The sequence below is a fragment of the Leucopleurus acutus genome (assembly GCF_964270905.1).
Source record: "Leucopleurus acutus genome assembly, chromosome: 17".
NCBI lineage: Eukaryota > Metazoa > Chordata > Mammalia > Artiodactyla > Delphinidae > Leucopleurus > Leucopleurus acutus.
Window position 1 is genome coordinate 29,396,975 of NC_139159.1, and position 17,613 is coordinate 29,414,587.

Sequence of the window (17,613 nt, forward strand, 5' to 3'; positions counted from 1 at the left end):
TAAGACTGACTAAGATCCATCCTTCCTGATGATTACATTTCAGACGAATAGCTTTCAGGTCCCTGAGTAGGAGGCACATATACAACTTAAAGGGACAGAGGAAGGATCCACCATTATAAGCTGTTTTAATAAATGCTTTTAGAAAGGGTGGCCTGTCACAGGTGTTGCCTTGATCAAACAGTAAATTCTTTCAAGGCTGGCTAGGGTCTCCTTGAGTTGTTAGAAGTCTTTTAACTTTGGGGAGAGTAGGGTGGATAAAATCTTTTGTGCTGAGAGTTTGCAGTATTTATGGGCCAAGGTTGAGGCCTAGTGGAGAAGGTGGCTCAGAGGAGCCTGAATTGAATTTGAGCCAGGAGAAAATCTTTGTCATCATATTCATGGGTGAACAGTGTAAGAGTAGTGTAGCTAATTCCAAGGTTGAAGTGAATACAGAACTTCATTTTATATTTCAATTTTGAAACTGACAGAGCCACTTTAAACATTCCAGAGAGCAGTCAGATGGCTGCCTTTCAAACACTGGAATTACACTGTTTTTTTTTTAAATTTTTTATGGTGTTAGTAGCTTTTGTCAACAAAAATATTTTGAAATCCATTAAAATCACTTCAAATTGAATTATGTCCCAAATGATTTACAGTGAAAATTATCTCTTTACATTAAATGGTAGGGAAACAGAGCAGAGAAATGTGTCATTTATGATAGAAGACAGAGCATAGTCAAATTTAAGTTTATTAAAGCAGTTTCTTTTAGCCTTATTTACTTAGTCAATACTAGTTATTTGTTTAGTTTACTAAGTCTTAAGTTCTCTTTTTAAAATTCACTTAGCATCAGCACAAACTAAGATATTTTAAGCCAGAGTTTTGAACAAACAGTTTTTTCATTACTGGTGATAAATGCATTTCTGTTCTTTAGAAAGATTTTTAGGATTGAAATTACTAGGTGAAAGGGAATGAACAGTTTTAAGCTTCTAGCTATGCATGGCTGTCTAGTTGCTTTCCTGAAAAGTTACAATAATTTGTACACAAAATGTAGCATCTGAGAGTGCCCATTTGGAAATATACGCCCCACTAATAGATTAAAAAAATGTATATTTTTCTTACCAGAGTATTTCTTTAACTATTAATAAAGTCAGATGTTTATTGATCATTCGTATTTCATCATTTGTGATTGTCATGTTCTTTGTACATTTTTTATTGATTTCGTTTTTTCCTCACTGATTTATAAAAGCTCTTAGTTTTTTCTCCCAATCATTTGCCTCTATATTTGTCCCCAGTTTTGATTTATAGAAGTTTAATATTATTTCAATCATTAAAGTTTATTCATTTTCCATTGTTATTATTCTCAAAGAATCCTTTCCAGTCCTTATATTTAATAGTTATCTATTTTCTTCCACATTTTTTACTTTATTTTTACTTTAATTTCTTTTATAAATTCTGAAATTTATTTTGTTACATGATAGAAGATGGGAACCTAACACATTGACTCATAGTATGATATAATAGAAAGACTTAGGATTCAGAAGACCTGGTTATTCCTGGGATTGTTACTACAAGCTTTTGTAGCCTAATGTACTCGTTCTTTTTCAAATTCTGTTATAATACATTCCTATATTATATAATGTATATAATACATTCTGTTATAATACATTCCTATCTTCTGCTATTTCGTACATTTGTGTAGTCCCCTCCCACGTTGAAACAGAGATGGTCTGTGTGACCAATAGAATATGCAGAAGTAATGGTATATGACCTCCAAGACTTGGTCAGTGAAGACATTTCAGCTTTTGCCCTGGTCTCTTAGATTACTCACTCCAGGAAGAAAGTCACCGCTGTGAAGACTCTCCACAGGTCTGTAGAGGGGCCCAAGTGGAGAGGAACTGAGGCTTCTTCTCAGCAGTCAATCCCAAATTGTCAGCTCTGTGTACGAGCCACCCTTTAGGCAGATTTTCCCACCCCTCCCAAATTCCTGGCCCACAGAAACTGTGAGCAGTATTAAGTGACTCTTGTTATTTTAAGTGACTGAATTTTAGGATAATTTGTTACTTAGCAGTAGATAATACTGTGTGCAAGAAAAAAATAGCTTCAGAATGTGACTCTGAGTTAAATCTAATTCTGTAAAATGTCTTGAAAACCAAGATTTTTGAAGATCTGTTGTTTTCTGTGGGGACAGAAAGAGTGTGTGTTTTTGACAAGTCCGTGATGAAAGAATAAATTGTCTAGTCATATATGTAGCTTCCTAGAAACTCAGGTTCAGACTGTTCTTTTCCCCAATTAAAACTAAGGAAGAATGTCCAGGAGGTAGGAAATAATCAGCTACTGCCTGCCTTGTAAGTTTCCTGAGGATGGCTCTATCTTAATAGTTTATTTTAAATTTTATTAAGCACCTACCTTCTGTCAGATACTGAGGATACATCACTGAATTAGCTGAATAAGATCTCTGCTCTATTGGAGACTTCAGTTTAGTTGGGGAGATGGACCCCGCTGCGCCCCCCCCCCCCCATTCTGGTGGTAAGTCCATTGAAGGAAATAAGTGGAGTAATGGTAGGGAGGAGGTCTACTTTAGGCTGGTTAGGGTTTATCCTGCTTTCCCAGAGTGCACTATCCGCCACAGACTAGGCAATCACATATTGAATGGATGAATATGTCTGAGTTGGCTTGTTTATACTGTAATAGAATAATACCCTCATATTCCAGCCCCTCCCAACACACACGTAGAGAGAATTATTTATGTGATAAGTCCTCCCAATTTTATGACTCAGAAATGTTATATCCCAGTCTTCCATGTTATAATTGTGAAAGGCTAGATGTTATGAACAACCTCCCACTGCAGAACAGTTAGGTCCTGGATAGGACGAGTTTCTGTGGCATTGATGAGTTTTGCAAAGAGGCAGGGGTGGTCTCCAAGGGCCCTGTTCTTCCGAAAAAAAAAAAAAAAAGACAAAGAAAACCTTATGAACTAGAGTTAGTTTAGTGGATGATGCTGATAGCACTTTTGGCTGACAGCCAGCTAGGGGAGCTGAGCTTAGTGTAGTCTTGACTCTTGGGGTGCCCTCACACCACTGAAAGAATAAGAAACTGACCCCGCCTGTACTAAAGCCCAAAGATTACCCTTAGATTAATATCAGAAAATGAACTCAGCATCAAAGATCACAAATTGTAAGAAGCCACCCATAAGCAGAGGTTGGCAAACATTTTCTGTAAAGGACCACATGGTAAATATTTAGGCTTTGCAGGTCATATAATCTCTGTTGCACCTATTCGGCTCTTCCATTGTAGTTGGAAAGCAGCCATAGAAAATATGTACATGAATGAGCATGGCTGTGTTCAAATAAAACCTTAGTTACAAAAACAGGTAATGGGCCAGATTTGGCCTATGGTCTATAGTTTGCTGGCCCCTGGATTCATTGATATCCAAAGAAGGATGATAAAGAGGAGGTCATGCTTTCATCAAAGTGAAATGCATGACACCAAAGACAAAAAAAAGCAGCTATGGAGAAAAACAGGTCATTTGCAAAGATTTGTAAATCAGGCTTACATAATTAGCAGTAATAGGATAAGATGGTGGAAAAATATCTTCAGAGAGTTGAGAGATCATTATCAATACAAAGTCGGCATGTCCAACAAATCTTGCAGGGTGAGACTCCAAACATTTACAGATTTTAAAAAAATGAGAGAATTTACTACCAAGAGACCTACTTTAAAGTGATTTTGTAAGGCTATTCTTTTTTTTTTTTAATTTTTATTGGAGTATGGTTGATCTACAATGTAGTGTTAGTTTCAGGTGTACAGCAAAGTGAATACATATATCCACTCTTTTTTAGATTCTTTTCCCATATAGGCCATTCTTTAAGAATCTACTCAAAGCCTATTGAGTAAAAGGCTATTCTTTAAGAATCTACTCAAATAGCTAAATATTTTAGGAACGAGAGCTGAACCTCCAAATTCCAGATACTTTAAATAGAGAAAGGTGACAAAAATGAAATAGAATGGTGGTCAATATAGTTTTCTTCAGACATAGATTATTAGAATCTAGATAAAACTGAAATTCATGCTTTTGTAGGGTTGGGTTTTTTTTTTTTTGGTACTTTAATATTAATATTTCCTCTAGTTTCTCTGTTTTTATTAATGTTGATTTTGTGATGTGGAGTGGAAATGAGGTTTATGGTGGTGAAAATGGTTGGGGTAGGTCTTCTACAAGGTTTTCTTTATTACATGGTTTTTAAATTTTTTGCAAAGAATTCCTAATGGTTAGTTGTTACAGATTTTTTTTTTTTGTCTTATATTTTCTGTACTTGGGTAATTAGTCAATATGTTTGTGCTAGACATTTGGTAAATGGAAAAAAAAACCCAACAAATTTGTTAAATATAGGAGGGACCAAAGTCAAGGACATAATCTAAGAAGAAATATGTTTCATGATTTCAGAAGTGAAGATCAGATTGAAGTAACTGGCCTCATTTTGGATAATAATGGGATCACTAATACTTTTGATATGTATTCTGTGGGATAGGAGAAGTTGAAGCAAAATGACTTTGAGTTTAAGTAAGAATTAGATATCCTAATAATAGGAAGAAATATTTGGCCTTATATGAAAAAGAAATAATAAACTATTACCATTTATTGAGCACTTACTGTGTGTCAGATGTGGTGCTAAGAACTTTCTCTGTGGCTTTGCATTTGGACCTTATGACAGTTCCTTTAGTTTGATGCTTCTATTATCTCCATTTTGTAATGAGGAAACTGAGGCTTTAGGTAGCTTGACTACTTTGACTACTTACTCAAATACAGCTAGAAGTTCCTGAGCTGGGATTAAGAACCAAACCCCCTGACTCTCCTGCAGAAATTTTGCCTTAACCACAAGTCTTATGTGGTACCTTGGGACAAAGAACAAGTTTAGGCAATTGCTGAGCTTATTATCTAGATATATTTGTATATTCTCAGAGGTTTATGCTGTGCAAAGGGGCAATTAAAGGTGATATTGAAAGTATGTGGTAGAGGGAAAGGAGTTATTCAACTAGGTGAGAAAGGAAGTGATTCTGGTGTAGTATAGAAGGGCCCATAGATAAAAACACATATAATTCTTTCCACATGTAGCCGTCAAGCACTGAATTAGAGTAATTCTTGATATGTAGTTTTGATTTCTAAAACATATTTTTGTATATAACAAAAGTGTTTAAATTAGGTTTTTTTTTTCCCCCTAGTGGAAAGAGTGAAAGAACAATTAAAACTTTCCTTGGAAACCAAGAATGGTGTTGTGCAAACTGGTGAATTAACAGTTGTGCTTGATGGACTGGTGATTGAGCAAGAAAATAGAACAAACTGCAGCTCATCCCCAACCAGTAAGCTAATAACTTCATGTGTTTTCAAAATTTGAAGGAAAAAAAAAACAGCAAGAAGTATATAAAAACCTAGTGTCTTTCTTTTTTGTCATTCAGTGGAAATACAGCAAAATGGTGATGCCTTACATGAAAATGGAGACCCTTCGGCAAGGACAACCACCAGGTAGAATGTTTTATTTTAGTATTTGTGACAAAGTAACATTTCCCACATATGAAGTTTTTAACCTTAGTTTAGAGTTTGCCATAGAATTTAAAAGCTTGTATCTAAGCATATCATTTGGTTGAATTCTTATCAAAGTAGTTTTTAGAAAAATAACAGCTTTAATGAGATAATACACATATCATAAGAATAACGTGTATATTTCAGTGGTTTTTAGGTTAACAGAATTGGACAGAACACTGCTGTCTAATTTCAGAACATTCTTACCATCTTCAAAAAGAAACTCTGTACACATGAATATTCTCTCTCCATCCCTCTTTCCTCCCAGCTCCTGCAGCCACTAATCTTCTGTCTCAGTGGATTTGCCTGTTCTGGCCATTTCTTGTAAATGGTATCATATAATATATGATCTTTTGTTACTGGCTTCTTTTACTTAGCATAAGGTTCATCCATGTTGTAGCAAGTGTTAGAACTTCATTCTTTTTTATTGGAAATGTATTTTAAAAATCTGTATTTAGGCATATTTTATCAGTAAATGGAGTCAGATAATGTGGGGAAATGGTCATCTTATTGCTGTCTGAATTGGCAGCTTCCTGTAATCACTAGAAGCTAGATGGTGCACAGATTGCGGTCTCCCCTCAGAGATCATCCTGCCATCTCTGTGATTCCCATATGTTCACATTTGATGACAGTTAATAGAGACTTCCTGTTTGAAATAATTTGTATTAGAATAAAAGCATGTAATAGCTCAAATATAGTGGAATGAACACCTGAAAATATGAAAATATATTGCTGTAAAATTGACTTGTTGCATTTGAAAAAGCATGCCAGTATATGACGAAGTGTGACTTTCATTAATCTACAGTTACTAATATTACTCCTAAATTGCCATTAAATGATTTTCATAGAGCACTTGAACAGATCAGTATGTCTTCTGAATATATATTTGGCTTAAATTTATTTAGTATCCGCATTATAATTTACACTGAGAAAATTCAGGACTGAAAGGGTACAACAGGTAGATTAAAATGCATTAGCGTGTGTGCATGTATATATATGTACATATATATATCTGTTCTTAATAACTTTTGAAATACAATTTTAGATGGATAAAGGAGCTTGAATCACTACCAAGCTAAAACCTAATATTGTTTATTGTATAGTAACACATTTTGAATCAAAGATTAGTTCTATAAGCACCAGGAGAACTTGAGTTGGGTTCTTTTACTTGGACTGCCAGATCACTGATCCTTGCTGGGTGTCTTGGGAGGGGTGTACAAATCAAAATCACTTGGGAAATTTTTCAAAACTTCACCTGCCTGAAGTTCCTCAACACATCTCATTCCAAATATATAGGTGACAAAGGAAAGTATCGTTTATCGTCCAGATACTTACTGAGTGCCTGTTTGGTGCCAGACACTAGTCTAGGCACTAAGGATACAGTCCTGTTCCTGTGAAATTTTCATTCTGGTGGGATAGAGGTAGTCAGTAAACAAGTGAAGAAATAAATTAGCTAATTGGAGATAGCAATAAGAACTATGAAGTCATTGAAACACAGGACAGGGTGACAGGAATGTAAAGGAGCCTGTTTTAAAGAGAAATGTCAGGGGATCATCTCTGAGGAAGTGCCATTCGAACTAAAATTAAAAGGCCAAAAATGTACCATCCATGGAGAGATTTCAGGGAAGAGCATTCCAGACAGAGGAAATAAGTAAAAAGACCCTATTTCTAGTTAATTTATGCTCTGCAGACTCTTATAACTCTAGAATATATTTAACCTTTCTTTGATAATCTTCTAAGTCATTATAATTTTACTCCCTGTGTCTAATAATTTATAGTAAACATTTGAAGACTTTTCAGCATGATTTTCATATAAAATTAATTTACTAGTATGTCTCCTGCAAGGTGGGCAAGGAAGAACTTGGAGAGAAATAGATCAGAGAGATAGATGGGGTGGGACAAACAACTGAGATGTGATCTGATTTATATTTTTTAAAAAATTAAGGCTGCTCTCTGGAGAAGAGATACAGGGTGACCTGTGTATATGGAAAAGCTCTCTTGGTCACTTACATGGTATTGCCTAACTCCCTGCCAAAGTGTTTGATTTTGTAGTTGTAGATATATTTATTGCAGTATGAATGCACTGTAAATTCTTCTAACTCTGGGATATAATATTTCGCTTTTTCTGATCATCATGTACTCATTATTTTAGTGCTAGTACATAATAACTTGTGATCAATTTTTTAAGAATTTTTTGGTCTTTCAGTATTCAATAAAGTTCCAATAAACAGTTTGGAAGTGATTTTTATAAGTTTCATGACCTTTTTGAAAATACTTTCACAGCATTTTAAAATAAATATTAATATTCTTAAGACTATTTAAGTCTATTTAAGACTATTTAAAATGTACAAATTGAACATTGGTTTGAGGGACTGAATTCATTTTGACTTAGTATATTTGTATATCTCAATATATTGATACATTTATCTTATAATGTGTATGCACTTAGAACCAAAAGTAATTTAAACTTTAATATAGCAAAGTATGTAATAAAATGTAAAAAATAACCTGTTAAAAAGGTAATCAGGGTATCTTTTGTTCATTACTCTTTATACCTATCATTTTACTTCAATGTTAAGAGCTTGGTAAATATTTCTTATGAAACTTCTGATGAAAAGTTATTTAATTGTGGACTTCCCTGGTGGCACAGTGGTTGGGAGTCCGCCTGCCAATGCGGGGGACACAGGTTTGAGCTCTGGTCCAGGAAGATCCCACGTGCCGCAGAGCAACTAAGCCCGTGCGCCACAACTACTGAAGCCTCTGTGCCTAGAGCCTGTGCTCCGCAACAAGAGAAGCCACTGCAATGAGGAGCCCATGCACTGCAATGAAGAGTAACCCCCGCTCGCCGCAACTAGAGAAAGCCCACACGCAGCAATGAAAACCCAACGTGGCTAAAAATAAATAAATAGATAGGTTATTTAATTGTATTTAATTCATTGAAGTAAGGCTTTTTTCTTTTTTTTTTTATAGGTTGGCTGCTGAAGGTACTAATGGAATAGATAATCACGTACCTACAAACACTGTAGTACAAAACTCATGCTGTTCATATGTAATTAATGGAGACAACACACCTTCATCTCCATCTCAGGTTGCTGCCAGACCCCAAAACACACCAGCTCCAAAACCACTCACATCTGAGCCTGCCAATGACACTGGTAAGCATGGCTGCTTATGACACATTGTTTAAATGAAAATGAAATTAAATTTTATTGTCTATACCTGTACTTTTCTTATCGTACAATCTTTCTTAATCTTCAGTTTTATAAAACGAATGTGAAGATTGCAATACCTGAAATTTTTTCTAGTAATTTGAATTTTTCTAGATTATTTAGGAAGATATTCCAAAAATGTATTAGTTTAGAAATAACCACACATTTCACTAAGCAAGTACTTACTTGATAGCTAGATTCTTAGGCTGTATGCTACAAAAAATACTATTTAATTCATAATATAGAATATATTTCTAAAAGAACTTGAGGGAATTCATTGATTTGTTAGTAATGAATGGTTCCTAACCTTTTACCATACAAATATTTACTTCTTGGCACATAACTTAGTAGTAAAATGTACTGTGAGCTGATGTAACTCTCCAAAAGTTTTATATTTTCTAAGAGTAACTGTTATTCTATTATAGAAGGACTGCCTAAGGAAGATTTTTTTCTATAATCCTGTCTTTCGATGGATTCAGCTGTAATATTGATAAATCATTTTTTGTTTGATCTTTATAAATTAACTCAGATGAATTTCTTTCTTTTTTTTTTTTTTGCGATACTCGGGCCTCTCACTGTTGTGGCCTCCCCCGCAGCGGAGCACAGGCTCCGGACGCGCAGGCTCCGTGGCCATGCCTCACGGGCCCAGCTGCTCCGCGGCATGTGGGACCCTCCTGGACCGGGGCACAAACCCATGTCCCCTGCATGGCAGGCGGACTCTCAACCACTGCGCCACCAGGGAAGCCCCAGATGAATTTCTTGAAACTCAAATCTTAGGACTTGCTTCAGATTACTAGCGTATGTCTTGGGGCTAGAGTTGGAATCCTATTTTTTTCATTCCGGAGCCTATATTCTTTCCTTCATCTATTTATGGGAAAGTATTAAAAAGTAGAAACATGTAAGGAAGTAATTTAGTAATTAAATGAAAATAGATGGGTTTATAGATAAGACTATTGTATATTTATACCCAAGATTGGGGGGATATTTACCATGCATTTGGTGAGCTTTTTGTAAACGTGGGAACTGACATGAATGGTTTTTTGAAAATTTAATTTGTTTATTAATGCTGCCCTTTTTTTAAAAAGATAGACTTAAAGATCCTAAGTACCCACAACAAGTAGACTTATTAGTCATTAATTTAAGGTGTCTGGAAAATGCAGAGAAGATAAACACAGATAGGGTGAAGTTAGTGAGCAGAATGCATTTATTTTCTGATTCTGGTATCCTTTCTGGTAAGAACATTTGCCTCAGATTTATTAGCAAAAGGGAAAAGGAAACATTTTAGATTATTCAGGATTGTCTCTAAATTAAGAACAGACCAGTTAAAATAGCTCCTATTGGGAATTTCTGGGCGGTCCAGTAGTTAGGATTCGGCGCTCTCACTGCCGGGGCCCTATTTGATCCCTGGTCAGGGAACTAAGATCCCACAAGCCTTGCGGCCAAGAAAAACCAAAAAGCAAACAAAAAAACTGGCTCCTATTCCTGATATTCCATCTTTTTTTTTTTTCTGTGGTACGCGGGCCTCTCACTGTTGTGGCCTCTCCCGTTGCGGAGCACAGGCTCCGGACGTGCAGGCTTAGCGGCCGTGGCTCACAGGCCCAGCCACTCCGCGGCATGTGGGATCTTCCCGGACCGGGGCACGAACCCGTCTCCCCTGCATCGGCAGGCGGACTCTCAACCACTGCGCCACCAATTGGAAGCCCAATTTCCTTATATTGAGCCATCTTTTAATTTATTCAGTTTCAGTTTTAGGGTTATATTACCCTTGCAGAATAAATTAAGGAACTCCTTTTTTCTTTTTCTTCACCAATGTACTATCACACTTCAGACAACATGGGGGTAATCTGTTCATTGAAGGCTTCAAAAAACTAACTGAGCCTGGTGCCTTTTGGAAGGATAGTATTAGATCTTTCATCACCTTTTCCATTTCTACTCTCATCTTTTCAATTTTTCTTTCTCCTGAGTGAGTTTAGTTAATATAATTTAGACTTGTTGATGTAAAGTTGTACATGGTATTCCAAACTATATTTTTCTTTATAAAATTTGGAAACGTTTATTTCATGGTTTCTCCAACTTTTCTGGTAAGAATTCATCTGAAGCATTTGTTAAAAATACAGATTCCCAGACCCTTCCCTAGAGAATTCCCCTAGAGATTCAATAATTCTAGAATGGAAACTGAGACCTGTACTTTTTATAAAATCCCAACTGATTCTGATCAGGTAAGTTAGGAAATTCTGATCTATTGTTCCTTTAATTCCTTTCCTTCTACCATTTTCCCCTAGCTCTGGAATTGAATGCTAAGCTCATTTATTGCTATTTGTTCTTATATCCTTGGATACTTCTTTTGCCATGTCAGATATTTGATACAAATATTTTCATTGCCCTTAGTTTCCCTAAAGTTTGTGATTTCATTATTTTTTTTTCTTTAACTTAATAATTAGTTTTCTTTTTAATCTTCTAAGCAAAATTGATTGTGGGTGGGGGAGAACTGTCATTTTTATGGACATGTAAGCATCAATTTTCTCACCAGTAAAATGGGAATAATGCTGGTATCTGCCTCATAGCATTGTTCTGTTAAATAAGATAATCCTTAAAAAAATGTTTAACAAACTCTGCCAGACTTTTAGTAAACATTTCAATAAGTTGTATTTTGTTTTGTTTCTAGTTTTATTGAATTATAGTCAGAATGTCACCTGATTATAGAATTGGGATTTTCCTTTGGTCCCTTACATGTCATTTTTTTCTAAGAATTCTTAGATTGTTTGGATGGAATATATATATAATGGAAACTCAAAACTACCTCTCTAACCCTGTAATTTAGAACAGGTGTATTGACTGTGTTATTAAATCCTTCATATACTTAATATTTCTACTAATGCTCTTTTTATCTGCCTAGTTTTGACAGAGGTATGTTCACTTTTTTCTCTGTGATTTGTCTTCATTTAACATTTATTGTTTTAGTATGCCAGGCATGTTGTAACTGTTGAAAATACAAAAGTGAACAAGTCTGACAATGTTTGCATTCTGAACTCAATGAAAAAGAAATAAAAACAAATAAAATATTTCAGAACGTGAGAAAACAGTCTAATATGTAGCCTGGAGGGACGGTGGGGCAGGTTCAGCATTAAGTAAGATACCCCAGCACTGCCTTTCTGAAGGAGCGGTTGAGTCTGGACTCTGCGTGATAAGAAGCAGCCAGTCAGGAGCTGTTCTGAGACAGTGGGAACAGCAAGTGCATGTCCCTGAATGGGAGGGCATTTGTTCTATTCAAGGAACAGAAAGGAGACCATTTTGAGAAGTCAGGTGTACCTGTGGAGTAGACTGTGTAGAGTCTTTGTCATGAGCTGTGGTAAAGAGTTTGGAATTTATTCTGGTTGTAATGGGTATGTTTAATTATGGTGTGAAAACATCTGTGTATGCTTTTATAAGATTATTTTGGCTGCTGTTTGGAGAATGGATTGGAGTTGGCCCGGAGAGGAAGCAGGCAGACCAATTAGGACGCTATTGCAGTAGAGTAAACAAGGAACGGTGGACAGGGGTAGTGGTGTAGACGGAGAGAAGAGCTGAGAGCACTTGCAGTTGAATTGTTGTAGGAGAGAAGTTTTTGCCTTGAACAACTGAAAGGTGCTATTTAATAATTAATTTTCTTCCTCTGTTTTTAACAGTTTGTGTAGCATGTGCTATGTTTTAGTAAGCCTAAGAGTTTATGATTCTTTCTTATGGGACTGGATTGTCTTTTGTCAAATATTCCTCTTTTCCCATTTAGTGTTATTTTGCTTTGAAAATACTATTGCTAATCTTTTCTTTTTTTGGAAATTAATTTCTGCATTGTTGAAGAGTGAAAATTAAATGAGTAAATTCACTTTGACTATCATATATCAATTCTGAACATCATGTAAGAGACCCAGAATTTAGTCTCTCTGCACATTCTCTTTTCTTTTCTTCATATTGTCTAACAGTGTTGAGTACTGGTAGCACTATAAACATTTTATTTTTTATATTTTGTTATTGATTTTTTTTCCTCCCAAAGCTACTCTCCCCTGTAGTTGGTACAGAACTTCATTGGTTCTGTTGTTTTTTGTGCTTACTGTTTGATTCCTTTAATAGTACTCGTTTCTGTCCTTCCCACTATTTAAATCTCTTTCTTTAAAAATCCACCTGAATGTTCCATTACTCTTAATTATGTCTCCCTTTTCTGTTTCAGTTCAAACTTTGATGTGTGATTTTCTAATAGATTTTGTTCAATAATTTATTCTCTTTCCAGTTTTAATTTGACTCACTTTTATAGTGACACGTAGTTGAAATGGATGAATCACATTTAGAATGAAAATAAAGGAAATTATATCACTGGATCCCAGTGCTGGGTTATTTCTTTAGCAAGTGTAGAACGAGTTCCTGGATCTTTTTGTAGTCCCCTGTAGTACTTTCTTAAGAATTAATGCCACTTTATATTTGGCAAGAGTTCTTTTGATATTAGCTGCATTTGTATAGGAAAGGGAGCTTGAATGGGGTCATTTTAAGGTTTTTATATAACCCATGCAGATATTCAGAATTGATTCTTTGGAGGAAGAACGTTTGTTCATGTTTTCTCTTTCTCTAAGTTAGGGTTATTGGTATATACGTATACATATATATATATATATGTATATATATACATATATATATATATATATAGTCTTAAGTTTTATTATTTAAACGTTCATCTCTAAAATGTGAACAACAAAAATTATTGTCTGTCTTATTTCTGTCCGTACCTGATATGTTACTCAGTATAAATTAGGCTCTGAATAAATGTAATTGATGAGTTAACTGGTTGCTTTGTCATTCCTTGATAGATCATCTTACTAATTTTCCCCTTTCAGTTAATGGAGAATCATCCTCATCTGCACCAACTGATAATGCTTCCACCACGGGTACTGCAATAGTATCTGGAGAAACCGCCTTGTCTTCAAATTGCACTAGTACTACTGTTGAAGATCCTCCAGTTCAAGAAATACTGACCTCCTCAGAAAACAATGAATGTATTCTTTCTAACAGTGCAGCATTTGGGTCTGAAGCTAGAAGTACATTAGATCCTTCTACCTCCAGTTCTGGAAGTAGCTCTGCCTTCGAAGCAGCCAAATTAAGACAGCCAGATGTCTGTGTGGAACCTGTCCGGCAGCAGTCTGGAAATGCCAACACAGAAACTCTGCCATCGGGGTATGTTAAATTAATGATCGATTGTCTCTGCCTCCAAGAAGCGTGTTTAGTGGCTCAGGTTTTTAAACATACATACAATACAGTTTGAGAATGCTGTGATGAAAGTACGGTGTATACAGTGCTGTCCTGCACAGCTTACAGCAGTTAGAATTTCTACTCTCTAGCTGTGGAAACTGCACCTCTAGAGGTCTCTACCTCATTGCCATCATTTGCTCATCACAGTCACTGTGTCCATACCCTTTCTTACTTTCTGAACTGTTTTTTCTCAGTGCTCTTTACTGGCTCATCTGATTTTGCCTATTGCCTAATCGTGGTTTCAGCCTTTGGTCTTCTCCTGAATGTGCTGCCTCTGTTGAATCTTATACTCTCCCATCATTTTAACTATTAAATCTATATATCCAGACCAGAGCTTTCTCTGAGCTTATTTTTATCTACTTACTGGAAATCTCCACTGCTTCCTGCAAGCATTTTTGGCCATACAGTATCTTCCCTTTCCTCTCAAAAATCTCTCATTTTCCCTTTGCCTTCTGTCTTCGGCAACTTAGTCATTTATCTTAGTCTCATGTGTCTGCCATTATGACACCAATATATAAGAAGCTCTTCTTACTGTCAAGAACCTCATGATCTGATGTGGGGGTAAAGATAAATAAATAGTCATTGTCTATACAGTTCAATTAAAGCTAAGCAAGAGGTGTGTAAGTTTAGGGTGCTGTGGGAGGGAACATATGTAGAGGGAAGTTAGTGGGGAGTAACCTGCTATACTGAGATAAAGAGTACTTTCTGGAAGAGGTGACCCTTGAGTGGATTTCTGAAAGAGGCGTAGGAGTTAGCACAGCAATAATGGAGGCACAAGTGGTGAAAGGTTTCATTCTTAGTGGCGCCAACTGCACATTCGGATTTCTAACATCCATAAACGAGTAAACTGAACTCAGGAAATGGTATTTTTTTACAGCTTGAGTTGAGCGTTGGAGGAAGCAAGCTATGTAGTACTGAAGAATAAACAGTCCTCTGAAGAATTTTGTATACCTGCTAAAAGTTTGGGAGTTTTTTCCTGAAAACCATGAATAAACATTAAAGAATTTTAAGCAGGGGAGTGCCACAGTCATATTTGCATTTTAGTAAAATTATTCTAGGAGTGGTATAGACAGATTAGGAGTTAAGGGACAAGCTAGAATAGCAGCTAGGTTGTTTCATACATGAGAGAAGTGGGCATATTTCTGTTTAAAGTGGTAAGTACATAAACTTAATTCTGTGTGGCCAAGTACATGCTTCAGCATGCCTGTAGCCACTGTATGTGATCTTTGCATTAGGAGAATTTTGTAGGGATCTAGATGAGTGATTTTCAAATTGCAAGTTGCAGCCTATTAATAGATTGTGACCAGCATTTGAAAACATAATAAAGTAAGTCAACATGGACTAGAAGAGAAAACTGAAGTGTGTTAGGTAAACACTGTTTTGGGAAAGTTTGTTTTTCTGATGTGTGCTTATGTGTGTAAAATCTGTAGGTAAATAGCAGTCTAGGGTGAACAGAGGCATTTATGTAAAGTGTATTCTTACTCTGTGAGCTGTTACCTAGAAGGTTGAGATGCTACTAATCCAGGTGAGAAGTAAAAACAGCCTGCACTAAGGTAGATGCTAGTCTCCTGGGGCGACGTTACGATGGGTGTGGTAATTAGCTGTGGGAGGTAGAGTCGGAGGCTGGAGGCAAGGGTGACCCCTCTGGCTTATGCAGCACTTGGCTTGTGTGACCATCTGAGCCAGCAGTTTCCAATCTGCGTCATCTTCCCTCTTTCCGCAACAATCTTCTTAGTTCCCGTGTGTCCGCTCTTGGGTAACTTACGTGGCTAACTACACAGTACAGTCGTAGGTGCTAGAATCACGAGTGTTCTGAAGGAAGCGTATTCCAGCCCGAGTGAGTGTTATGCCAAGCGTCGTCTTGCCTAGAGCCCTTTCTTTGCTTGTACTCTGACTGTTGTGCGGAGTGTTATTCCTCAGATAGCTGCGTGTCTCTGCTCAAATGTTACCTTGCTCCAGAGGCCTTTCCTGATTCCCTCTGTCCAAATCAGGTCCCTCTGAACCCCATCCCCTGCCTTATTTTTTCCCAACCTTCTGTTATGAAAATTTACAAACATGCAGAAAAATTTAAAGAATTTTACAGTGAACACCCATATATCTATCTACCACTAGGTTCTGTAGTTGACATTTTACTCTGCCTGCTTTATCACACATCTCTTCATCTCTCCATTTGTCTAATGTTTAAATATAATTTCCTGATAACTAAGTTGCAGATACCAGTACATTTTGCCCCTCAAAACTTCGGCTTGCATATCATTAACTAGAATTCAATATTTGCTTAAAGATTTTTTGGTAAAGTTTACATAGAAGGAAATGCATGAGTCTTAAATGTACCATTTTGATGAGTTTTGACAAATGCTCATTTGTCACTCCTTTATTAAGATTAGAGTATTATCATCACCTCAGAAAGTTCTCTCAAGCTTTCAGTCAGTCCCTGTCCCTACTTGGAGGGGGGCAGCCACTGTTCCTCCTTAAAAGCTTTTTTCCACAATAGATTATAGATTAGTTTTCCCTGTTGTAGAACTTAACATAAATAGAATCAGTATGTACTCTTTTGACTAGGGTTCTTTTAATCAGCATGATGTTATTTGTATTACTTTTCTTTATAACACTTAAATCACCATGAGACATACATTTGTGTGTTTTTGTCAGTTTTCTCTCCACTAGACTGAAAAGGGGGCTTTATTTTGTCCATTTCTGTATTCCTTGTGCCTAAAACTATGCCTGCCATATAGCAGGTACTCAATAAATATTTATAAGTGAATTAGTGCTTGATTAAATGATTTTGAGTGAGTGAGCAATTGGGCAAAGGCCCTGGCTTGTAAATGATTCGGAGGAAATGGTAACAAGGTCAAAAGCTACTGAAAATTCAAGTAAGGTAACTGAAAGGCACCCATTGCATTTAACAACAAAGAGATTATTTATTGTTGATCTCTGACAGAATGATTTCTGGGAAATAGAGCTGTATTCAGACTGCTGTGTGATGGAGTGAATGGAAGGGATGGAAGTGTGATAGAAAACTCTTTGAAAGAGTGAGAACTAACGCATAAAACTTTTTCCCTGTGAACACACAGGGAGAGAGGAGTGTTTGGTAGAGGTGAGCAAGAAAAGATACAGTATTGAGGAGTAGTTTTTTGTTTTAAAAAATGGCAGTGACCTAATAATGGTGGTCAGTTGCTGATGGGCAGGAGCCAGGAGAGAGATTGGCAAGCCATACAGGAGAGAGGGGCAACTGTTGGTCGTGGTTTATGAGAAGGCAAGTCTTACCACCTACCCCATTATCCAAGTTTGAAACCAGTAGTTACCCACTCAGCAACTAAATTCTATCATTTTTATTGTAATATATTTAACAAAATTCTTCCACATTTATTATTTTAACAAGGTCTTTCTTCAACAGTAGGTTTTGGAAATTTATGAGAAAGGGAGGCTACATCTGAATACTAGGAAGGGAGAGTATTATGGTTGAAGGTGAGGTGTAGCGATTATAAGTTAGCACTTATCCCCGTGAAATTAAAGAATTCTATTGAGAAGTCTCATCAATCAACCTGGTAATTTGCAACTATTTGAGGGGTACTC

The 17,613-nt window shown here is 36.3% G+C and overlaps 1 protein-coding gene across 1 annotated transcript in view; it reads left to right on the plus strand.

Annotated features, from left to right (window-relative positions):
- Positions 1-17,613, plus strand: part of WWP1 (WW domain containing E3 ubiquitin protein ligase 1) — a 119,256-nt gene that overhangs the window by 47,209 nt on the left and 54,434 nt on the right. Inside the window, exons 6-9 of the mRNA XM_082858556.1 lie at positions 5,197-5,334; positions 5,431-5,497; positions 8,525-8,709; positions 13,626-13,962. Of these exons, the coding sequence (XP_082714682.1) occupies positions 5,197-5,334; positions 5,431-5,497; positions 8,525-8,709; positions 13,626-13,962 (727 nt within the window). The remainder of the gene's footprint in view (positions 1-5,196; positions 5,335-5,430; positions 5,498-8,524; positions 8,710-13,625; positions 13,963-17,613) is intronic.